The 25,929-nt window shown below is 36.5% G+C and overlaps 1 protein-coding gene across 21 annotated transcripts in view; it reads left to right on the top strand.

The window, feature by feature from the left end:
- The window catches only part of GULP1 (GULP PTB domain containing engulfment adaptor 1), a 328,660-nt gene that overhangs the window by 272,426 nt on the left and 30,305 nt on the right, over positions 1-25,929 (top strand). For all 21 annotated transcript variants that reach the window (XM_042243642.2, XM_060409645.1, XM_012131476.4 and 18 more), the window contains 3 exons: positions 4,119-4,256; positions 18,982-19,098; positions 19,776-19,868. In XM_042243642.2, coding sequence (XP_042099576.1) covers positions 4,119-4,256; positions 18,982-19,098; positions 19,776-19,868 — 348 coding nt within the window. The remainder of the gene's footprint in view (positions 1-4,118; positions 4,257-18,981; positions 19,099-19,775; positions 19,869-25,929) is intronic.

The following is a 25,929-nucleotide window of genomic DNA, read 5'->3' as shown; positions in this document are numbered from 1 at the left end:
AAAGGAAGAGAAGCTCAAGGCAAAGGAGAAAAGGAAAGATGTACCCATTTGAATGCAGAGTCCCAAAGAATAGCAAGGAGAGATAAGAAAGCCTTCCTTGGTAATCAGTGTAAATAAATAGCAGAAAGCAATAGAATGGGAAAGACTCTTTTCAAGAGAATGAGAGATAGCAAGGGAACATTTCATGAAAAGATGGGCTCAATAAAGGACAGAAATGGTATGGACCTAACAGCAGCAGAAGATATTAAGAAGAGGTGGCAAGAATACACAGAAGAACTATACATAAAAGATCTTCATGACCCAGATAATCACAATGGTGTGATTACTCACCTAGAGCCAGATGTCCTGGAGTGTGAAGTCAAGTGGGCCTTGGGAAGCATCACTATGAACAAAGCTAGTGGAAGTGATGGATTTTCAGTTGAGCTATCTCAAACCCTGAAAGATGATGCTGTGAAAGTGTTGCATTCAATATGCCAGCAAATTTGGAAAACTCAGCAATGGCCACAGGACTAGAAAAGATCAGTTTTCATTCCAATCCCAAAGAAAGGCAATCCCAAAGAGTGTTCAGACTACTGCACAATTGCACTCATCTCACACGCTAGGAAAGTAATGCTCAAAATTCCCCAAGCCAAGCCTCAATAGTATGTGAACTGTGAAATTCCAGATGTCCAAGCTGGATATAGAAAAGGCAGAGGAACCAGAGATCAAACTGTCAACATCTGTTGGATCAAACTGCCAACATCCGTTGGATCATCGAAAAAGCAAGAGAGTTCCAGAAAAACATCTACTTCTGCTTTATTGACTATGCCAAAGCCTTTGACTGTGTAGATAACAACAAACTATGGAATATTCTTAAAGGGATGGGAATAGCAGACCACCTGACCTGCCTGCTTAGAAATCTGCATACAGATCAAGAAGCAACAGTTAGAACTGGACAAGGAACATCAGACTGGTTCCAAATTGGGAAGGGAGTACATAAAGGCTGTATATTGTCACCCTGCATATTTAACTTACATGCAGAGAATATCATGAGAAATGCTGGGCTGGATGAAGCACAAGCTGGAATCAAGATTGCTGGGAGAAATATCAATAACCTCAGATATGCAGATGACACCACCCTTATGGCAGAAAGTGAAGAAGAACTAAAGAGCCTCTTGATGAAAGTGAAAGAGGAGAGTGAAAAAGTTGGCTTAAAGTTCAACATTCAGAAAACTAAGATCATGGCATCTGGTCCCATCACTTCATGGCAAATAGATGGGGAAACAGTAGAAACAGTGTCAGACTTTATTTTGGGGGGCTCCAAAATCACTGCAGATGGTGACTGTAGCCATGAAATTAAAAGATGCTTGCTCCTTGAAAGAAAAGCTATGACCAACCTGAACAGCATTTTAAAAAGCAGGGACATTACTTTGCCAACAAAAGTCCATCTAGTCAAACTATTGTTATTTCCAGCAGACATGTATGGATGTGAGAGCTGGGCTCTAAAGAAGGCTGAGCACCAAGAATTGATGCTTTTGAACTGTGATGTTGGAGAAGACTCTTGAGAGTCCCTTGAACAGCAAGGAGATCCAACCAGTCCATTCTAAAGGATATCAGTCCAGAATATTCATTGAAAGGACTGATGCTGAAGCTGAAACTCCAATAGTTTGGCCACCTGATGCAAAGAACTGACTCATTGGAAAAAACTCTGCTGCTGGGAAAGATTGAAGGTGGGAGGAGGAGGGGATGACAGAGGATGGATGGCATCACAAACTCGATGGACATGAGTTAGAGTAAGCTCCGGGATGGGTGATGGACCGGGAAGCCTGGTGTGCTGCAGTCCATGGGGTCACAAAGAGTTGGACACAACTGAGCATCTGAACTGAGCTGATTCCACATTCACATTAATATGTAGTTATGAATGTAATTTTCACCTAAAATTCCAATGTTGAAGCCCAATCACAATATGGCCATATTTGGAGATAGAACCTTTAAGATAATTAGAGTTAAATGAGGTCAAAATTAGACCTTAATTCAATAAGACTGGTGTCCTTACACTAACAGAAGGAGACATCAGGTATGTGTGAACACAGAGGAAAGCTATGTGAGAACATAGCAAGAAGACAGCCATCTGTAAGCCAAGAGGCGAGGCTTCAGCAGAAACCAAACCTACCAATTCCTTGATCTTGGACTTGATCTTGATCTCACAGACTCCAGAACTGTGAGAAAATAGATTTCTATTGTTGAAGCCATTCAATCTGTGGTATTTTGTTATGGAACCCCTAGAAAATAAACATAGCCCTTTATTCATAATGCCTCAGAATTACTGTTTAGTAGTTTTGATAAGATCATGAAAGTCAGTTTCAAAAAACTGATTAACATTCAACCCCAGTCATTTTACTAATATGTATTACCAATGCTTTATTTTAATACGGTAGCATGTTTACTGACCAGGCTTCCCTGGTGGCACAAATGATAAAGAATCTGCCTATAATGCAAGAGACCTAGGTTCAAGGCATGGCAACTGACTCCAGTATTTTTGCCTGGAGAATCCCCATGGACAGAGGAGCCTGGCAGGTTGTAATCCATGAGGTCACAAAGAGTCAAACACGACTGAGCAACCAAGCAAACTTACTGACCAGTTAATTCAATTTGAAAGCCCTAGCAGATCTAGCCTGTAAACAGATTATGAAAATATTTTCATAGATCTTCAGAGTATACTAATCCATCATTTGCCACTGATATCTTCAATCCATGTGTGTAACAACCCCTGACAATGTCTTGCTGTCCAAAGAGTGGTCTATATTAATACTGTTAAAACAAACAAACCAAAAAAAAATGTCAGTGAGGAAGAGACTGGCCAGTCAGGCAAAATATAGGAGAAGGATAGTCTCAGGAAAGATGCCTTCGACAAAATCTTAGTAAGTTGAGCATTTGTACCTCCTTGCGGTTGAAACGGCTGAATCAGGCTATCTAGCAGTGACTAAACATTGCAGTCATACAGTATACAGCCTCATTTTAATTTTCATGCTTGCAAACAACTCTCTGATGACTTACCTTTGGTTTTGTATGCAAGGAAAGAATGCAGTGTTGTAGACATTTACTTTTATAGCTCATTTTTGTGTATTCATTTTCAGCTGATGATCAGTAATGTGAATCAGAGTTATAGATCAAATCTCAGCAAGCAGACATGTCAATCTCTGAACTTGGAAGGATCCCCTGACAGATGCTATAGTTACAATCCTTTGTAGCTCAAGCGGTAATGAATCTGCCTGCAATGCAGGAGACCTAGGTTTCATTACTGGATGGAGAAGATCCCCTGGAGAAGGAAATGGCAATCCACTCCAATATCCTTGCCTGGAGAATCCCATGGACAGAGGAGCCTACCAGGCTACAGTCCATTGGGTCGCAAGAGTCTGACATGACTTAGCAAATAAACCACCATACATACACACACACACACACACACACACACACACACAGAGTATATATATACTGCATGTACATATATATGTAGTATTTATCTTACTACTAATTAACAAGGTTGACTCAGCAGTTTGGGAGCTGAATGTGTAAATCTTCATTCATTGATCCAATGGAAAACATTGCAGACGTTGTAAGGGTGATTTCCCTTAGACAGAAGGGGTTCAAGGGTATTTGAGTTTACCATGAAGACGTGTACTGTGTAATATGTTTCATATGAAATTGTATACAGATGAAGTTATGTTTTAAGCTGTAATATTAGTAGCAATAAAATAAAATGAAAAAATTCTGGTTCAAAGGGTTCTGCCAATTCTGTAACCTTTTGGAAATATATTAATCTGTCTAGACCTCAGTATCCTCCTAAGTAAAATTGCACAGTTGAAAGTAATGATATCTGAAGATCCCTTGTAGCTCAGGAAACCCATGAACCTCTGATCCTCTTTTCCGTTGTGTTTTTCTAAGTGCCATTGAAACGATTTAGCTAAATCCTGAGTCAGGAGGTTTACCTCATTACGTTTTTATTTAAGTTGAGGTGTATGTGGTTATAAAACCAGCGCATGACAGATGATGTTTCATAAGTTGTATGTTATTTGCACAGCTGGTATTCCAGAAAAAGAAATCTCTTCAACTGTGTTTATTTTCATCTGTGTTCACAGGAAGTTCAACACAATTGCCAGCTTCACAGAATATCATTTTGTGCAGATGATAAAACTGACAAGAGGATATTCACTTTCATATGCAAAGATTCCGAGTCAAATAAACATTTGTGCTATGTATTTGACAGCGAAAAGTGTGTAAGTATGCCAGATGTTTTAGGGTGGTTTGCTCTACTTTGCAAGCCAGGAATTCTCTTGTTTCCGGCATTAGTGAAGTATTTAGAAATGAATAAGGTCTGCAAATACTTAACTTCACTAATAGATTCTTCCTGTCATGAGAATATGCTTCAGGATTTCATCCCTAACTAAATTTCACGTTAATGGGCACAAGCTTGCATGCAATTTTCTTTCCTTAGAATGTCATCCTTATGTCATATGTTTACCTGTCTTATAATCACTTGACTTGAAATTTTAAACTCAAATACAATTTAGTTATATGCATATAATGCAAAGGAGTAATGATAAAGCAAAGTATTTTTTCAGGAATGTCATCGATCTGATGAAAATAAATATTTTAAACAGTAGGAAATGAAATTTGTATGGCTCCTCAAAAAAAAATATCTCTGATACTTTAAAACTCTGGTTCTTGATTTTCATTATTCAGAAAACTTTATATAATGAAATGTGATAGAATTGTGTGTATGTGTGCGTATGTGAGTGATTGAGCTGGGGAATATAATCTAAAGTTCTTAACAAGTAAGAGCAATTAGGATATTCCAAAGTTAAGCTCTCTGACAATTCTTTAATCATCTGGAATTCTTAAGGAAAACCCATATCTTAACTATATGCATAAGCTAATACTAATCCTGTTATAAAGTGTAATAGGTGAATTCCAAGCACACATTGTAGCCATTGATAGCTTTAAATGAGAAAGAACATTTAATCTCAACAACAAGATTGCCTTAGACAGGAAGAAATTTAGTTTATTTATTGTTCATTTTATCATCCTGTCAAAATAGAAGGGAATAATATTGTTATCACTATAATATATTTCTTTGATTTCAGTATGTGGGCTTCTTAAAAACAAATACTTTTTTATCGTCCATGTAACTCCTGCATCAGGTGAAAAATAGATACTCAATGAATTTTTTCCTTTAAAAAGGCTATGTGGATAAATTGACAAAAGATAGAGCAAGTTAGTATCTCTGTCTTTTAAACGATAGTTCCTTAAATAAGCAAACTACTGTGCTAACCTATTTGGCATCATATGTTTCGAAAATTTGATGAATATTATGAAATATCTTGTCAGAATACTATACTTATTTGTTTAAGACAATGTTATGTGAACTATATGGCATTTTGTATGAAATTTAAAAGCTCTATTTGAAATGTATCCTATTGAATAAATGCCATATATTTAATTTCCAGGTACTTCTTAACCATGATTACTTGCAGGTGTTTTCTCTGTGATTGAGAAGATTAACGTTGATACTTGTTGAATATCTTCTACATGTAAGATATTATAACCTTTTACCACTTACGACAAACAGTAAATTCAATTGTCCTTCTTTCTTGCCTTACATATAGAAATAAATTTCCTTAGGATTTTTTGAAATATTCATAACCCAAGTTCTTTATAAATACTAGTCTTTTTATAATTTTATGTCACATTTTACCTTTCTTTGATGTCCAAACTTGTTACATGATTATTAAAACAAACACTTGCCAGAATTCCCCATTGTTTTCAAAGTACAAACTATATTTCTATCTGATCATAATTTTTTGTAATCGATTTCCAAAATTTCACTTCCTTGACCCATTATTCCTCTCTTGATAAGGCATATTAGCTTTCTTTATTCTTGAAGGTTGAAAATATTTTCTTGAAGCCTACACCAGTGGCTCCCAACCATTATTGTGCATGATTTCTACATTATGATTGACAGCAGAAGCAAAAAATGCTTTCTGATAGGATTCTAAATGAATATATAGAAAATATGTAGGGCAAGTATCTGTTGAGTCTTTGAAAAAGTGAGGTATTTCCAGAAGAACATCGACTTCTGCTTTATTGACTATGCCAAAGCCTTTGACTGTGTGGATCACAACAAACTGGGGAAAATTCTACAAGAGATGGAAATATCAGACCACCTCACCTGCCTCTTGAGAAATCTGTATGCAGGTCAAGAAGCAACAGTTAGAACTAGACATGGAAAAACAGACTGGTTCCAAATCGGGAAAGTAGTACGTCAAGGCTGTATATTGTTACCCTGCTTATTTAATTTATATGCAGAGTACATCATGAGAAACGCTGGACTGGAAGAAATACAAGCTGGAATCAAGATTGCCAGGAGAAATATCAATAACCTCAGATATACAGATGACACCACACTTATGGCAGAGAGCGAAGAAGAACTAAAGAGCCTCTTGATGAAAGTGAAAGAGGAGAGTGGAAAAGTTGGCTTAAAACTCAATATTCAGAAAACTAAGATCATGGGATCTGGTCCCATCACTTCATGGCAAATAGAGGGGAAATAATGGAAACAGTGACAAGCTATTTTGAGGGGGCTCCAAAATCACTGTAGATGGTGACTGCAGCCATGAAATTAAAAGACACTTGCTCTTTGGAAGAAAACAAACAGCATATTAAAAAGCAGAGACATTACTTTGCCAACAAAGATCTGTCTAGTCAAAGCTTTGGTTTTTCCAGTAGCCATGTATGGATGTGAGAGTTAAACTATAAAGAAAGCTGAGCACCAAAGTATGGATGCTTTGAACTGTGATGTTGAAGAAGACTCTTGAGAGTCCCTTGGACTGCAAGGAGATACAACCAGTCCATCCTAAAGGAAATCAGTCCTGAATATTCATTGGTAGGACTGATGCTGAAGCTGAAACTCCAATACTTTGGCCACCTGATATGAAGAACTGACTTATGCAAAAAGACCCTGATGCTGGAAAGATTAAAGGCCAGAGGAGAAGGGGACGGCAGAGGATGAGATGGTTGGATGGTATCACCGACTCAATGGTCATGGGGTTTGAGTAAACTCTAGGAGTTGGTGATGAACAGGGAGGCCTGGTGTGCTGCAGTCCATGGGATTGCAAAATGTCAGACATGACTGAGTGAGCTGAACTGAACTGAACTGAAGGCAAGTATATTATGAACAGAGAAAGTTAAAGGCATATAAATGGAGGTAAGGTTTCTACACCTTTCAAACTGGAAAAATGACAGCACTAGTAGACTGAGATAAGTTGTATAAATATAATATGAATCCCAGAGCAACCACTAAAAAACCTATAAAATGGGATACATTTAAAAATACATTGGCCCAAGTGAATGTGTTAATATCAGAAGAAATACACTTCAAAGTAAAGAAAGTTATACAAAGGAAGCAATATTTAATAATAAAAAGCTCATACTACCAAAAAAACAGCAATCCTAAATTTGCATTGCCAAATCACAGAGCTGCAAAATTAAAGAAATAAAAACTGATAGAAATGAAAAGAAATCTAGGGTCAATAGGCAAAGACACAGTTATATTGACTATTTCACCACCACTTTTCTTAAAATTAATGGAACATCTAGGCAGGAAATCATTAAGAATATAGGATCACTCAATGGCATCATCAACTAATGGAATAAACCAAGGGGAATTTCATTCAACAAAAGCAGGTTGCACATTGTTTTCAAGTGCCAAAGAAACAAGTACCAAAATAGACTCTATCTGGGGCTGTAAGACAAATCTCAGAAGTGTAAAAGAGTAGAAATTATTAAGCAAGTGCTTTTCAACAACAAAGAAATCAACCTAAAAGTGAAGAACAGAAAGATTATGTGAAAGGCTTCAAAAACTTGGAAGTTTTGTTTATCCATATGTCAGAAAGGGCATCGAGTTTGTAAACACTCTGTAGGTCAAAGAGGAATCTTCAAAGAAAGAATCTTAAATGTGTGAGCTATATAGAAATGAAATAGAACATATCAGTATTTATGTGATACAGCTAAAGCAGTTCTGGGAGATAAATTTAAAGCAAGTTAATATATTTAAAAGCAGAACATTTCAAATCAGTAATCTAAGCTGCCAGCTCAAGTACTTAGAAAACAGATTATCAAATTAAAGTAAGCAGAAGGATGAAAATAAGAAAGAGAAGAGAAGAAATTAATGAAATGAAAAACAAAACCAATTGAGAAAATCAATGACAAAGAGCTGTTTCTTTAAAAGATCATAAAAGTAACAAAATTTCAGTTAAGATTAGTAAAGCAAAAAGAAACAAATTACCAATATCAGACATTAAACAGGGATTTCACTGAAGAACCTCCAGATATCAAAAAATATTAAGAGGATGCTATAATCAACTGTGTACACATAAATTTGACAACATAGAAGAATTAATTTCTCAAAAACAAAAATGACTGACTACCTAATATTGGATAATTTGAATAGCGTTGTAACTATAAAGGAAATTGAGTTTATAATTTCAAACTTACTAAAGTAGAAATCTGCCTACTCCTAGATAGTTTTACTGAAAGAATCCATAAATGCTTAAGAGGAGTTAACATTGTTCTGCACAAGCTATTCCAAATAACAGAAGTGAGAGGGCTCCTAAAATTCATTTTTATAAAAGTTTTATTTTTCAGACACCAAAGCAGGTAAAGATAGTGCAAAAAAGGAAACTACAGACCAATAACCCTCAGGAATACGGATGCAAATATTTCTAACAGAATATTAAATATAATTCAGCAATATATTATACACCAAGATGAAGTAGAACTTGTTCCTGGGATGTAAGTCTTATTCAGCATCAAAAATCCAATAATACAATCAGTCATATTGACAGGTTAATGAACTAAAGTCTATGATCCTATCAGCCAACATTTTTTAAAAAATTTGAAAATAATCGACACCCATTCATGGTTAAAAATCTCAAAAAATAGGAATAGAAGGAAACTTCTTTTACTTGTAGGATTTGGGTGTTTGTTTTTGCTATCTGATTCGTACATATATAACCAAAATGTTTTTGTTCTAAACAGACAATGTAAAACCATTAAGAGTATGTCATTACTGTCATAAATTTGTGGATATAATTTTAGATGAATTTTAATAGTTTATATTACATAACGTTTATGGCAACAAATAAATTCTAATATAGAACATTGTGTTTCTTGTAAAGTTAATATCATTAATATTTAACATTATTATTGGTAAAATGATCTTCATGACCTGGATAATTACAATGGTGTGATCACTCATCTAGAGCCAGACATCCTGGAATGTGAAGTCAACTGGGCCTTAGAAAGGATCACTACGAACAAAGCTAGTGGAGGTGATGGCATTCCAGTTGAGCTATTTCAAATCCTGAAAGATGATGCTGTCAAAGTGCTGCACTCAATATGCCAGCAAATTTGGAAAACTCAGCAGTGGCCACAGGACTGGAAAAGGTCAGTTTTCATTCCAATCCCAAAGAAAGGCAGTGCAAAAGAATGCTTAAACTACCACACAGTTTCACTCATCTCACATGCTAGTAAAGTAATGCTCAAAATTCTCCAAGCCAGGCTTCAGCAGTACGTGAACCGTGAACTCCCTGATGTTCAAGCTGGTTTTAGAAAAGGCAGAGGAACCAGAGATCAAATGGCCAACATCCGCTGGATCATGGAAAAGCAAGAGAGTTCCAGAAAAACATCAATTTCTGCTTTATTGTCTGTGCCAAAGCCTTTGACTGTGTGGATCACAACAAACTGGGGAAAATTCTGAGAGAGATGGGAATACCAGAACACCTGACCTGCCTCTTGAGAAATCTGTATGCAGGCCAGGAAGCAACAGTTAAAACTGGACATGGAACAACAGACTGATTCCAAATAGGAAAAGGAGTACATCAAGGCTGTATATTGTCACCCTGCTTATTTAACTTATATGCAGAGTACATCATGAGAAACGCTGGACTGGAAGAAATACAAGCTGGAATCAAGATTGCCGGGAGAAATAGCAATAACCTCAGATATGCAGATGACACCACCATTATGGCAGAAAGTGAAGAGGAACTGAAAAGCCTCTTGATGAAAATGAAAGAGGAGAGTGAAAAAGTTGGCCTAAAGCTCAACATTCAGAAAACGAAGATCATGGCATCTGGTCCCATCACTTCATGGGAAATAGATGGGAAACAGTGGAAACAGTGTCAGACTTTATTTTGGGGGGCTCCAAAATCACTGCAGATGGTGACTACAGCCATGAAATTAAAAGACACTTACTCCTTGGAAGAAAAGTTATGACCAACCTAGACAGCATATTCAAAAGCAGAGACATAACTTTGCTGACTAAGGTCTGTCTAGTCATGGCTATGTTTTTTCCTGCGATCATGTATGGATGCGAGAGTTGGACTGAAGAAGACTGAGCACCGAAGAATTGATGCTTTTGAACTGCGGTGTTGGAGAAGACTCTTGAGAGTCCCTTGGACTGCAAGAAGATCCAACCAGTCCATTCTGAAGGAGATCAGCCCTGGGATTTCTTTGGAAGGAATGATGCTAAAGCTGAAGCTCCAGTACTTTGGCCAACTCATGCAAAGAGTTGACTCATTGGAAAAGACTCTGATGCTGGGAGGGATTGGGGGCAGGAGGAGAAGGGGACAACAGAGGATGAGTTGGCTGGATGGCATCACTGACTCGTTGGACGTGAGTCTGAGTGAACTCCGGGAGATGGTGATGGACAGGGAGGCCTGGCCTGCTGCAGTTCATGGGGTCGCAAAGAGTCGGACACGACTGAGATACTGAACTGAACTGAACTGAAGGTTGTTATTATTTATGTGAGGTAATGCATATTAACTCCAAATAGACTGCTGACTTAAAGATGCGTATTGTTATCAATAGAGCAATCCACTGAAAAGTAATTCAAACATGTATAGTTAAAAACCTATAGATAAATAAAATGGAACACTTTTTTTTTTATGAAAAAGCAGGCAAAGGATAGAAATGGAAAAGCAAATGGACCAAGTAGAAAATAAAGAGCGATGTAAATATACAGACTAAATACACCAATCAAAGGCTGAGATTATCAGGCAGGGTTTTTAAAACATAGAACTGTTTGATCTCTAGAAGACACACATTTTAAATATAAAATGATATGTGTGTGCCCAGTCCCAGTGACTGACTCTTTGCGACCCCACGGACTGTAGCCCGTCAGTGTCCTCCGTCCATGGGATTTCCCAGGCAAGAATACTGGAGTGGGTTGCCATTTCCTCCTCCAGGGGATCTTCCCCATGCAAAGATTAAACCCGTGTCTCTTGAGTCAGCTACATTGGCAGGCAGATGCATTACCTCTAGTGCCAAGTATAGGTAAAAAACGCAAGATTGAGTAAACAGATGCAGTGCAGACCTTAAGTGTGTGAATGTTGGTGTGTCTATGCTCATGTCATCAAGGTGATTTCAAGGCAAGAATCTTATCAGACATCAAGAGAGACAGCCTACAGTGATTAAAAAACCAATGTGTTTCATTTAGTAACATTGCTTTTTAAGAAATAAAGCAAAACATTTAATAATTACAAGAAGAAAAAGACAAATTGACATCTGTAGTCATCAATCTTAATGCCGTTTTTAGCAATTGACAGACGAAATAGAAAAAAATCAATAAAGCTACAAAAATGTTATCCACCAATTTGACCTAAGTGACATGGAGAGAACACTGTCCCAAACGACAGCAGAGTATACTTTTTTTAATGTAAGTAGAATATTTACAAAGATGCATAATACCTTGTACCTTACTATAAGACAGTGAATTTCAAAATTGAAAATATTGCAAAGTATATTCTCTGGCCACAAACTGTCAAAGTGTTTTAAATCAAGCACTCTGCATAACAGTAGCTCCAAAAAAAGTCTCAAGGGATATTAGATTATTTTTATCTGAATAGCAACAAATTATGACACATCAAAATTAGTAAAAATTTGTAAGAAAAAAAAACAGTTAAAGGGATATTTATAACTTTTTCTATGAGAAAAGATAAAATGATTAAAAATAATCTCTTGACCTTCAGAAGTTAGATAAACAAATTTAAACCAAATAAAAAGTAATAATAAAGAATAGAATTAATGACGTTGAAACAGAAAACAGTAAAGAACACTGATAAAGTCAAAAGTTGTTTCTTTGATAAGGATAATAGAATTAGCAAGCCTCTAAAAAGACAGATCTCGGAGAAGGCAATGGCACCCCACTCCAGTACTCTTGCCTGGAAAATCCCATGGACGGGGTAGCCTGGTGGGCTGCAGTCCATGGTGTCGCGAACAGTCAGACACGACTGAGTAACTTCACTTTCACTCTTCACTTTCATGCATTGGAGAAGGAAATGGCAACCCACTCCAGTGTTAAGAGAAAGGACAAATTGCCAGTTTCAGAAGCAAAAAATGTAGGTGCAGATCCTACAGTATTTAAAAGAATAGAAAGAGAGAATAGAGAGAAATATCATGTAACTATTATGCCAGTAAATTTAGCATGGAAGATAAAATTGGTGAATATTTGAAAAACTTGATTTACTGAAACTGAAGAAAAAACAAATCTGAATATATATATAATGAAATATTTTTTTTTAAATCTCTTGACAAGTAAAATATAAGAGCCAAATAGTTTAACTAAGTTCTATTAAAAAAAAAAAATTTTATCACATAGATGCAAAAAAAGCACAAGATTCAATCCAATTGATGATAAAATTCATAATAGCCTAGGATTAGAAGGGGCATTACTTATTCCAGTAAGGATGTTAAAAATCCTATGAATGGATTATATTCATTCATATGAATGAATATATTAATGGATGATATTACTGGAATATATTAATGGATGATGAAATAAATGGTGAATTATTGAGTGCTTTCCCTTGAGACTGGGAACAGGCTAAGTGCTTATTCTAACTACGGCTGTTTAGTTTAGCATGATATTAGATGTCTTATCTGGTTAATAGTTAGGAAAAGAAACAGCAGGTGTAAATACTGGGAAAAGGAGAAGTAAAACTATCCCTTTCACAGATATAATTTTTTACCAAAAAAAGAAAAGTCCCATGAAATCTACAAATTACTATTACTATGAAACAATATTAGTCACAGGATACAGGTTAATGTACAAGAATTAATTGTACAAAATTGTACATTTTCTATCTATCCAAATCAAAGATTGAGGGCAGGAGGAGAAGGGGACGACAGAGGATGAGATGGCTGGATGGCATCACTGACTCAATGGACATGGGTTTGAGTGGACTCCAGGAGTTGGTGATGGACAGGAAGGCCTGGCATGCTGCAGTTCATGGGGTCACAAGAAATTGGACACGACTGAGTGACTGAACTGAACTGAACTGATCCAAATCCTAAAAGCTAAGATCATGGCATCCAGTCCCATCACTCTGCTGACAAAGGCCCATATAGTCAAAGCTATGATTATTTTCAGTAGTCATGTACAGATGTGAGTGTTGGACCATCAAGAAGGCTGAGCACCGAAAAACTGATGCTTTCAAATTGTGGTGCTGAAGAAGACTCTGGAGAGTCCCTTGGACAGCACGAGATCAAACCAGTCAATCCTAAAGGAAACCAACCTTGAATATTCATTGGAAGGACTGATGCTGAAACTCCAATATTTTGGTCACCTGATGCAAAGAGCTAACTCACTAGAAAAGACCCTGATGCTGGGAAAGATTGAGGGCAGGAGGAGAAGTGGAATGACAGAGGATAAGATCGTTGAATAGCATCATCAATTCAATGGACATGCATTTGAGCAAACTTTGGGAGTTACTCAAGGACAGATAATGGGAGAGAGATACCATATTAATAGGTTTGAAGGCTTAATTTAGTTAAGTGGTCAATTTCAACAAATCTATTCAGTACAATTCTTGTGAAAATCACAATGGGAATTTTGGTAGAAATAGAAAAGTTATTTTTAATATGGTAATAGAAAACAGTGTAGACAGAAAAATTATTCTTGAAAGAAAAGACCAAAGTTGGAAGACACATTTACCTAATTTCACAATGTATTTCAAATAAACCATTTCAGAATCAGGTAATTCTGAAGTGAAGGTGAAATCACTCAGTCATGTCCAACTCTTTACGACCACATGAAGTGTATGGACCCCATGGACCAGGCTCCTCCATCCATGGGATTTTCCAGGCGAGAATACTAGAGTGGATTGCCACTTTCTTCTCCAGGGGATCTTCCTGACCCAGTGATCGAACCCAGGTCTCCTGATATTAACGTAATCACAGATAAATAGTAAACAGACTCTACTGTAGAAAACAGAAGTATCTACACATATGTGGTCAATTGATTTTTCTATAAATGTGAGAAGACAATTTAATGGAGAAAGGATGTCTTTAACAAATGATATTGAAACAACTGGACAAATAATGCTTAACAGCTAATTCGTACTTATGCTACATAAAAATACTTTACAATGAATTATAAGCATAAAATTAGAAGCTTTTATAGCCTGCTACAAAAATTTCATTAAACATAGGATAATCTCTCTATGAACTTTGAATAGAGAGTGATGTCTAAAAATGACCCCAAAAGCACTAAACATAACAGAACAAAAAATAATACATGGGCCTTAATCAATAAATGTTTTCCATTAATCTATAGACAGTATTATAAAGTGTAATGGCAAGTCACCTACATGAATCTGAAAAAGGATTTATGTTCAGAATTTATAAAGAACTAAATATCAAGAATAAAAAGACAGAAAAAAACTTTAAAAAAGATGGGCATGAGACTGTGGTCTACAGGGATTTCATTGTGAATGTATAACAAAGGCTAATGATTACATGAAACTGGGCTAATTGTTCAACAGGGAAATTCAGATTTAATGCATTGTGTTAACTGAGAGAAAAATCAAAAAAAGAGGGGATATATGTATTCATATAACTGATTTGCTTTGAAACAGTAGAAACCAACACTGCTGGTGGGAATATAAGATGGTACAACTACTTTGGAAAGCACTTTGGGAGTTTCTTATAGTGTTAAATGTAGACACATCCTATGATTTAGTAATTTCTTTCTGGATATTTGGAGAAGGAAATGGCAACCCATTCCAGTACTCTTGTCTGGAAAATCCCATGGACGGAGGAGCCTGGTAGGTAGTCCATGGAGTCGTGAAGAGTCGGACATGAATGAGTGACTTCACTTTCACTTTCTTCTAGATACTTACCCAGAAATATAAAAACATATGTCCACAAAAAGATTTTACAGGAATATTTGTAACATCTTTATTTGTAACTCAGAACCGAAAACACCACAAACTTCACTTGATAGACAAACGAAAAAACAATTTGAGATATATTCACTGGTTGGAAAGTAATCAGCAATAAATCATAAATATAAGATCTGATAAACTAAAGAAGACGAATATAAAAAAATATATAGGATGGCCCACTTTTATAGATACAAAGACAGACAAACTCATCTGTGGTGATAGAAATTAGAGCTCAGTCTACCTGCAATGTAGAAGACACAAAAGACACAAGTTCAATTCCTGGGTCGGGAAGATCCCCTGGAAGAGAGCACGACAGCCCACTCCACTATTCTTGCCTGGAGAATCCCATGGACAAGAGGAGCCTGGTAGGCTACAGTCCATAGTACTGGACAGAATTGGACATGACTAAAGTGACTGAATACTCATGCATAGGTGTAGAAGAGCTTTCAAGGATGTTAGAGATCTTCTATATTTCTAATGATATGGTGGTTTTATAAGTATGTACATTGTGTTCAAAGTACATCTGGTTGTATAATTGTGGTCTGTGCATTTAAATGTATATGCTTCATCCCCTACCCTCAAAAGTCTGAGGCTTGTAGACTCAGATATTCTGAATCTGAATCCAAGGTTTCCTCTAACTATGAGCCTTTAGACAAGTGACACAAAGAATTGCAGTTGCATAAATATTGAGGGGATAATAATCCCCACCTCACAGAGTCATGAAAACCCATGGAGATAATATATGGTGAACATTTACCGGGGAGGTAAATGCCATCTACAGGGGCTTCCCTTGTAGTTCAGTTGGTAAAGAATCTGCCTGCAGTGCAGGAGACCGAGTTCAGTCACTGGGTTGGGAAGATCCCCTGGAGAAAGAAATGGCAACCCACTCCAATATCCTTGCCTGAAAAATCCCATGGACAGAGGAGCCTGGTAGACTGCAGTCCATGGGGTTGCAAACAGTTAGGCACAACTGAGCAACTAACATAACATACGTAACACATGTGATATGTGTACAGTTGTGAAATGAGATGGCATTTAGCTACACATATCACATGCTGGCAAGGTTATGCTCAGAATCCTTCAAGGTAAGCTTCAACAGTGCGTGAACCAAGAACTTCAGATGTGCAAGCTGGATTTAGACAAAGCAGAGGAACCAGAGGTCAAATTGCTAACATCTGCTGGATCATCGAAAAGCAAGAGAATTCCAGAAAACCGTCTACCTCTGCTATATTGACTATGCTAAAGCTTTCAGCTGTGTGAATCCCTACAGACTGTATAAAACTCTTAAGAGATGGGAATACCAGAGCACCTTACCTACCTCCTGAGAAATCTGTACGCAGGCCAAGAAGCAACAGTTAGAACCTGACATGGAACAACAGACTGGTTCCAAATTGGGCAAGGAGTGCATCAAGGCTGTATATTGTGACCCTGCTTATTTAACTTATATGCAAAGTACATCATGAGAAATGCTGGGCTGGATAAAGCACAAGCTGGAGTCAAGATTGCCAAGAAAAATATCCATAACCTCAGATATGCAGATGACACCACCCTTATGGCAGAAAGTAAAGAGGAACTAAAGAGCCTATTGATGAAAGTGAAAGAGGAGAGTGAAAAAGCTGACTTAAAACTCAACATTTAAAAAATAAAAATCATACCATCTGGTCCCATCATTTTGTGGCAAATAAATGAGGAAACAGTGGAGACTGTAACAGACTTTATTTTCTTGGGCTCCAAAATCACTGCAGATAGTGACTACAGGCATGAAATTAAAAGTCACTTGCTCCTTGGAAGAAAAACTATGATAAACCTAGACAGCATATTAAAAAGCAGAGACATTACTTTGCTGACAAAGGTCTGTCTAGTCAAAGCTTGTTTTTTCCAGTAGTTCCGAGTTGGAACGGAAAGAAGGCTGAGCGCCAAAGAATTGATGCTTTTGAACTGTGGTGTTGCAGAAGACTCCTGAGAGTCCCTTGGACTGCAAGGAGATCCAACAGTCTATCCTAAAGGAAGTCAGTCCTGAGTATTCATTGGAAGGACTGATGCTGAAGCTGAAGCTCCAGTGCTTTGGCCACCTGATGCGAAGAGCTGACTCATTTGAAAAGACCCTGATGCTGGGAAAGATTGAGGGCAGGAGGAGAAGGCGATGACAGAGGGTGAGATGGTTGGATGGCATCAGTGACTCAGTGGGCATGAGTTTGTGCAACTCTGGGAGATGGTGAACAACAGGTAAATTTGATGTGCTGCGGTCCATGGGGTTGCAAAGTCGGACACTACTGAGCAACTGACCAACAACAAAAATGCCATCTTAATTAAAAATATATTTCATACCATAAAAAGTGAATATGGTTTTAAAAATTATTATTGTAAACAACCAATAATGAAGTCAGATATTATTAGTGATGAATCAACCATGTTATTTAAATAATTCTCTGTCTTATACACCTTGTTATTTGAGGAAAACACATTGTCTTATTAAGAAGATACATTAAGCTCATTTTAATTTATTCAGTATTATATAGTATTCCTTAGCATAGCTTATTTTCCATCTTTCTTGTAAGACAGTCCTCTTATATAAGTGTAGGCATATATTTTGCATTTTTTAATTCACCAGGTTAGACTCTATAACATTTTTTTATGTTTAACAACCTTTGTAAATGAATAGTGAACTACAAAAATAATAATGTCTTAATTAAGTAAGCTTTATTTAGAAAACATTTTTAATTTAGATTGCATATAGAAAATAGCAAAATTTTAAGATTTGTAGTAGATTAGTAAAAGCAAGGTTTTTACAAGATGTAATATTGCTACCAGTTGTTATGTCATCTGGAGTTCTTACCATTAAATATGAAATATTTGTGATGCTTTAAATCAATTAATGCCTTTACCAAATTTCTTTATAATGTTAATTAAATAAATCTTTATTTAGTGTTTACACTTTTCTCACTAAGACACTGTGATATCAGCTGAAATATCATTGGAGAAAAAATGAGCTGGTAGACTTAGACTATCTGGGGCAGTTCCTAGTAAATAGATCAGAGGTAATTGTTTTATGAGGCCAAATTCAGATGACAGATACAGTTTTTCAGTCAGCACTGTGTTTTAAAAAAATATTGTTTACTACCACTTAAAATTTTCCATATGAAAATTCAGATTTCTGGTCCCATCTCACTTATTTAAAATTGACAACTCTGGGTTGGAATTGCTCATTTCCAACAATTAACTGGAACTGAATAGCAGCTGCTCCCTTTAGAGCAGGCATACCTCAGGTTTTCCACAGACACCACCCAGCCAACCTCATTCAAGTTACCTGCCAGGTTTAACAAACCCTCTTCACTAGGAAAACAAAATAAGTAGCAAAGCTACGAGAAAGTCTGCAGTTGGCACTGTGCTTTCGTTTAATAGGCACTAAATATCTGAGGAAAGGAGAAAAACAAACTAGTAGGGGAAATGCTGTGATAAAAGAGATGAGAATCTGGACGGGACTCTTGCTTGGAACTTCAACAGCTATTCGTTTAATATCCAAAACACTTCTCTTTTATGTCATGGTTGGTTAGGCTTTAAATGATTGTGTTAGCATAGATTACTTTTGCTCATTTACTACACTTCTGCCCCTAGACATTGCCCTTTTGAAATATGTCAGGTTAATGTTTTTCTTGATTCAAAGAATATTCTAACAGATTATTATTAAACTGCGAATCTTCTTTGTTTGGTTTTCACAAAGGCTGAAGAGATAACATTAACAATCGGCCAAGCATTTGACCTGGCGTACAGGAAATTTCTAGAATCTGGAGGAAAAGATGTTGAAACAAGAAAACAGATTGCAGGGTTACAGAAAAGAGTGAGTAAACTAAGCTTGTCATTTTGCATTTATATGATGTAAGTACAGGGAAACTTGCATACCATCAAACAAATTTAGAAGCCCTGCCATTCAATTTCCCCCACACTGATTGGAACTGCTTTCTCTGTGTTCCTATAACTTTTCGTTCCTGATCCCCTGCACAGTTTTTAACCATTTTATATTGAATTCCCACAAGAACTTAGTGTTCTCATGTGACTTTGTTTCACTTCCTGATGCTTCTCATGGGGATCAGAGCAGCAGAAGCAGCAGATGCTGGGTAAGTGGTTTCCCATGCAGATCAGATTCCTTTATAATTAAATTACACCCTTTCTCCACTCTCTTCAAAATCATCATAAGCAAGTTTCACTGTCCTGCGGTTATGCTCCAAGATTATGGGTACAGCTTACATAGCACTACAGGAAAACACAGAGGTATTAGGAACATGAAATTTGCACACATGTAAAAACATATTTTAAATTTAATAGTATGTCTTGCCAGTAACCTCGAATTCTACGACATAGCTCAAGCTTTATAAAATAAATTTCACCCAATGCACAGAAAAATACATTAAAAGTTTAAATAATGTGAAATCCTATTCATTAATGTAGCTAATTTAACAGCCAATATTTTCCAAGAATAAATGTCTGAAGATTGTTCAATAATCATTTAATTTTTAGATTCAAGACTTAGAAACAGAAAATACGGAACTTAAAAACAAAGTACAAGATTTGGAAAACCAGTTAAGAATAACCCAAATATCAACACCTCCAGTAAGTATATAGAATACATGCATGGTTTTTCCCTAAAGAAACATGATTTCATGATGATAAATCATGTCTGAATCATCAACTCTTCAATAGTTGAAATATTAATAATATTCTGGGATCAGTCATTTTAAACTAAACCTAGATAGAGATAAAAGGTGCTAAATAAGATTAATTTAAAACTTAAAATTACCTAGGTAGCTCAGATCAGAATTGTTTTTCCATGCTGCTCTTTTCTCTAGAATAATTCAGCCCCCTATTTGATTGTTTCCTCTTTCTTTCATTCCAATTGATTACTGTTTACTGAAGTTAGATTTAATGACCCAAGCCAATCTACCCTTGGAGTTCTAAACTTCATTATAGAAGCTGAACTCTTAACAAGATCGAATTGGTTTCTCATATTATATAGAAAGGGCTCCTACTGTGAGTGACACAGTTATATTTCACACATGAAAATCAGTGATAGTCTGTGCAGATAACACTCTGTACATTTATAGTTAAATTATTCATTTTTGGTTTAGCATACATTTGAAATCATTTTGTCATCTTAATGTATGATGCCATTATTTTCTGATTTGGTTAAAGGAATTTTTTGGAGGGAGATAGAATTTAAAATAGTTGATGCTTTCTGTAAGGCAAAATATACTTGGGAATCTTATTTTCTTTTAGATTTATCTGTATTGATATTCTCCATTAAAGTGTATATTATATTTTGCATTTAGAAATTTTCATATATATAACTTTTGGTATGATACTATGAATTGAAACTCAACTATGGCATTTAGAAACTGCTGGATAGAATTTTCTGCTGCAGATTTTCATTTGCAAGTCAATTTTGGTTGTCCTTAGGCAAACTCTTTAGAATATATATATACACAATTAATGCTATCTAGAATTGCTACTAGAATATTTCACTTAAAGGAAATCAACCATGAATATTCATTGGAAGGACTGTTGCTGAAACTGAAGCTTTAATACTTTGGCCACCGTGATGTGAAGAGTCAGTTCATTGGAAAAGACCCTGCTGTTGGGAAAGATTGAAGCAGGAGGAGAAGGGGGTTATAGAGGATGAGATGGTTAGATAGCATCGCTGACTCAATGGACATGAATTTGAGCAAACTCCAGGAGATAAGGAAGGATAGGGAAGCCTAGCATGCTGTTGTTCATGGGGTCACAAAGAGCCAGACATGACTCAGTGACTAAACAACACTAGAATCTATTTCACCAGTTCATTACCATGAAGAATGCCTCTGTAAGAAGTTTTAAATTTGGTGTCCCCTGGAAATGGATCCAAAAACTTCTGTTTGCTTCTAAACTGACACTTTTCCATCTTCCACACTGAAAGAGTTGTGTCCATTGCTTGGAATATAGTTTGTAACCGTGGGGTTGGTATAGCCAAGGTGAGAGGTTCCAAAGTTGCTGTGTACCTCTGTAATGTACAGTGAGGTGCAGAAGCATTCTCTTCAAGTTCTGACCTTATCATAATATTGCTCTATGGGTGGTTGTTGTTGTTGTTGTTGTTGTTTAGTGGCTCAGTTATGTCTGACCCCAGGGACAGCATTCCAGGCTTCCCTGTCCTTCACTGTCTCCCGGGGTTTGCTCAAGTTCATGTTCATTGAGTGTTTATCTTTACTACCATCATCATTTGCTTCTCATCAAAATGATGATTTTGTTCTTGCCTTCCCCACCACAAGGCAGAACATCAGCTCTTCAACCTTTAGTCCCTTAATGGAGTAACCCTTGTTTGCGTCTCACTGAAAGTCTTATAAGCCATCCTGTGAAACAGATTATTAAAAAAGAGAAATGATTTTCTCTAAACTATTCTTTTGTACTTAATACACATGTAGAACATTTATTACCTTATTCATCATTTTGAGACTAGCTCAAATTATAATTTTACAATCTACCTACATTATTTTATTGTGGTAATATCTTTGTCTATATTTTTTCTTTAACTTTAAAAAAATTACTTGTCTCATAACTTTTCAGCTCCTAAAGTCTTATTATGTGATTTTTGAAATTGCTAATACATCTTCTTAAGATTAAAAAATAGAATTTGATTCTTAAAAAAAAAAAGTGAACTCAGCGCTTTTAAATTGCTAAAGATACCTGATTTGAATATTCTGTTATAGGCATTTATTAACTTTTTAACATCTTTTTGAAGAGACTATGCACAAATATTTTTGCCTTTAATTTTCATTGTAGTTATGTAGCTGAGAAATAAATTAATGTAAAACTCAGTCCATCTGTATGCCATCCTGTTAAAATTATCTCCCTTTTTCTTATATTAAAAATAAAATAAATTAAATGACCTACCTCATAGCTTAGTCGGTAAAAAACCTGCCTGGAATGCAGGAGACCAGGGTTCAATTCCAGGGTCAGGAAGATACCCTGGAGAAGGAAATGGCCACCCACTCCAGTATTCTTGCCTAGAGAATCCCCTTGCCTGGGATCGCAAGAGTCAGACACGACTTAGCAACTAAACCACAACCACAGTTATTTAGTAATTATGAAATATTCCCATGCTCATAAATATCCAATCTTCTGAAGGTTTACTAATGATTCAAACTTTTGAAATTGAATTTGAAAAATAATGAAATTCTAAATAATTAAAATATAAATGTAAAGTATATGTATCTCTTTTCTAATAGCTTGCAATGGGCCTATAGTAAAGTAAATTTTCATAAAGTTGGCAATGTTTTACATATGTACTTTCTTATGAAGTGTGAGCATTAATTTTACAGGACGAACTGCTGGAACACCAGGTACCTCAGAGTCTAGCAAAGTTCACACACAGAAAATCACCATTGGACTTATAACTCCGGAAATGAGATTCTACACATTTTGTTTGTTTTTTTCTCAGAGGACTGAAGCTAGAATGCTCCAAAATTTCTAAAATTTTGGCAGCTTGTTTAAAAGATTAGCCAGCAATTAATATATTAATTGAAAAGCATAGGAGTAAATTATGAATCCCCTTATGCACACTGAAATTACAATATGGGGGGTTGTTATATAGGATTAATTTGGCTTCAAACTCTCCATGGGTTTTCAGTGTGTAGTAATAAGAAGAACCCCTAACACAGATGACTCTTCACCTAAAAGAAACCTTGATTCTCCCAGGAGCCAAACTTTCCTAAATCACACAGAAGTAATAATTCTTTTGCAAACTCCAATTCAAAAATGGTTCTCTATAAATAGTGTGATACTATAATTTGGCTTAAAAAATAAATACTTAATGCGGTAGTTTTCTCAAATCTCAGGATTTGCCAGTCAAACACAATATAGTCCACATCAAGCAACTGCTAGTCAAAGTAAAATAGAGTATTTATCTCTGATCTCAGCATTAATAATCTTTACAAGAGAGGGAGGAAAGAGAACAAAAGTAGGAATAGAATTTGGGGGGTTTGTGGTATTAAAAATAATGTAGAAAATGAAAATAATGTAAATTACTGGTATGGATGCTGTTCTTGTCAAATCAGTGTATAATGAATTAGCAGATAAAGTTAGTTATGGGAAGAATCAGAAAAATAAACACTTTTGGTAACATTTATAGATAACTAAAAGATAACAAGCCATCTACCCTAGTAAATGATACACAGTTAAAAAGCTTCATTTCTGTAACATCAATTCAGTTCAGTTGATCAGTCGTGACCCGATGGGCTGAAGCACACCAGGCATCCCTGTCCATTACCAACTCCCAGAGCTTGCTCAAACTCACTTGCATTGGGTTGGTGATGCTATCCAACCATCTCATCCTCTGTTGTCCCCTTGTACCCCTGCCGTCAGTCTTTCCCAGTATGAGGATCTTTTCCAAGAGTCAGTTCTTTGCATCAGGTGGCCAAAGTATTGATGAGTTTCAATTTCAACATCAGTCCTTCCAATGAATATTCAGGACTGATTTCCTTTAGGATGGACTGGCTGGATCTCCTTGCTGTCCAAGGGACTCTTAAGAATCTTGTTTAACACCACAGTTCAAAAGCATAAATTCTTAGGTGCTCAGTTTTCTATATAGTCCAACTCTCACATCCATACATGACTACTGGAAAAACTGTAGCTTTGACTATGCAGAACTTTTTCTGCAAAATAATGTCTCTGCTTTTTAATATGCTCTCTAGGTTGGTCATAGGTTTTCTTCCAAGGAGCAAGCATCTTTTAATTTCATGGCTACAGTCACCATCTGCAGTGATTTTGGAGCCCCCCCCCCCCAAATAAAGTCTGTCACTGTTTCTATTGTTTTCCCATCTGTTTGCCATGAACTGATGGGACCAGATGCCATGATCTTAGTTTTCTGAATGTAGAGTTTTAACCCAACTTTTGAACTCTCCTCTTTCACTTTCATCAAGAGGCTCTTTAGTTCCTCTACACATTCTGCCATAAGGGTGGTGTCATCTGCATATCTGAGGTTATTGATATTTCTCCTGAAACTCTTGATTCCAGCTTGTGCTTCATCCAGCCCATAATTTCTCATGATGTAATCTGCATATAAGTTTAATAAGCAGGGTGACAATATACAGCCTTGATGTACTCCTTTCCCGATTTGGAACCAGTCTGTTGTTCCATGTCTAGTTCTAACTGTTGCTTCTTGACCAGCATACAGATTTCACAGGAGGCAAGTCAGGTGGTCTGCTATTCCCATCTGTTGAAGAATATTCCATAGTTTGTTGTGATCCACACAGTCAAAGGCTTTGGCATAGTCAATAAAGCAGAAGTCGATGTTCTTCTGGAATTCTCTTGCTCTTTCGATGATCCAATGAATGTTGGCAATTTGATCTCTGGTTCTCGGCCTTTTCTAAATCCAGCTTGGACATCTGGAAGTTCCCAGTTCACATACTGTTGAAGCTTGACTTGGAGAATATTGAGCATTATGTTGCTAGCATGTGAGATGAGTGCTGTGGTGCAGTAGTTTGAGCATTCTTTGACATTGCCTTTCTTTGGGATTGGAATGAAAAGTGACCTTTCGGCCACTCCTGAGTTTTCCAAATTTGCTGGCATATTGAGTGTAGCACTTTCACAGCATCATCTTTTAGGAGTTCAAATACTTCAACTGGAATTCGATCACCTTCACTAGCTTTGTTCATAGTGATCCTTCGTAAGGCCCTTTGACTTTGCATTCCAGGATGTCTGGCTCTAGGTGAGTGATCACACCACCATGATTATCTGGGTCATGAAGATCTTTTTTGTATAGTTCTGTGTATTCTTGCCACCTCTTCTTAATATCTTCTGCTCCTTTTAGGTCCATAGCATATCTGTCCTTTATTGTGCCCATCTTTGCATGAAATATTCCCTTGGTATCTCTAATTTTCTTGAAGAGATCTCTAGTCTTTCCCATTCTATTGGTTTCCTCTATTTCTTTGCATTGATCACAGAGGAAGGCTTTCTTATCTCTCCTTGTTATCCTTTGGTACTCTGCATTCAAATGGGTATATCTTTCCTTTTCTCCTTTGCCTTTCACTTCTCTTCTTTTCTCAGCTATTTGTAAGGCCTCCTCAGACAACCATTTTGCCTTTTTGTATTTCTTTTTCTTAGGAATGGTCTTGATCCCTTCCTTATACAGTGTCATGAACCTCTGTCCATAGTTCTTCAGGAACTCTGTCTATCACATATAATCCCTTGAATCTATTTGTCACTTCCATTGTATAATCATAAGGGATTTGATTTCATTTTACCTCAATGGTTTTCCCTACTTTCTTTAATTTAAGTCTGACATTGGCAATAAGGAGTTCATGATCTGAGCCACAGTCAGCTCCCAATCTTGTTTTTGCAGACTGTATAGAGCTTCTCCATCTTTGGCTGCAAAGAATATAATCAATCTGATTTCTGTACTGACCATCTGGTGATGTCCATGTGCAGCTGACACTCCAGTGCCATGCAGCCTTCTGTAACATAGAATAATAGTTTAGAGGATCAGATCTTCTATTAAGAAATTTCAGCCTTATAGATGGTGATCCTTTGTTGCTGTTTTTATTCAGTCACTCACTCATATCCAACTCTTTTTGACCTCATGAACTGAAGCATGCCAGGCTTCCCTGTCCTTCACTATCTCCCAGCATTTGCTCAAACTTATGTA

This window comes from Ovis aries, chromosome 2 (genome assembly GCF_016772045.2).
Source record: "Ovis aries strain OAR_USU_Benz2616 breed Rambouillet chromosome 2, ARS-UI_Ramb_v3.0, whole genome shotgun sequence".
NCBI lineage: Eukaryota > Metazoa > Chordata > Mammalia > Artiodactyla > Bovidae > Ovis > Ovis aries.
This window is presented reverse-complemented; position numbering and strand designations above follow the sequence as displayed.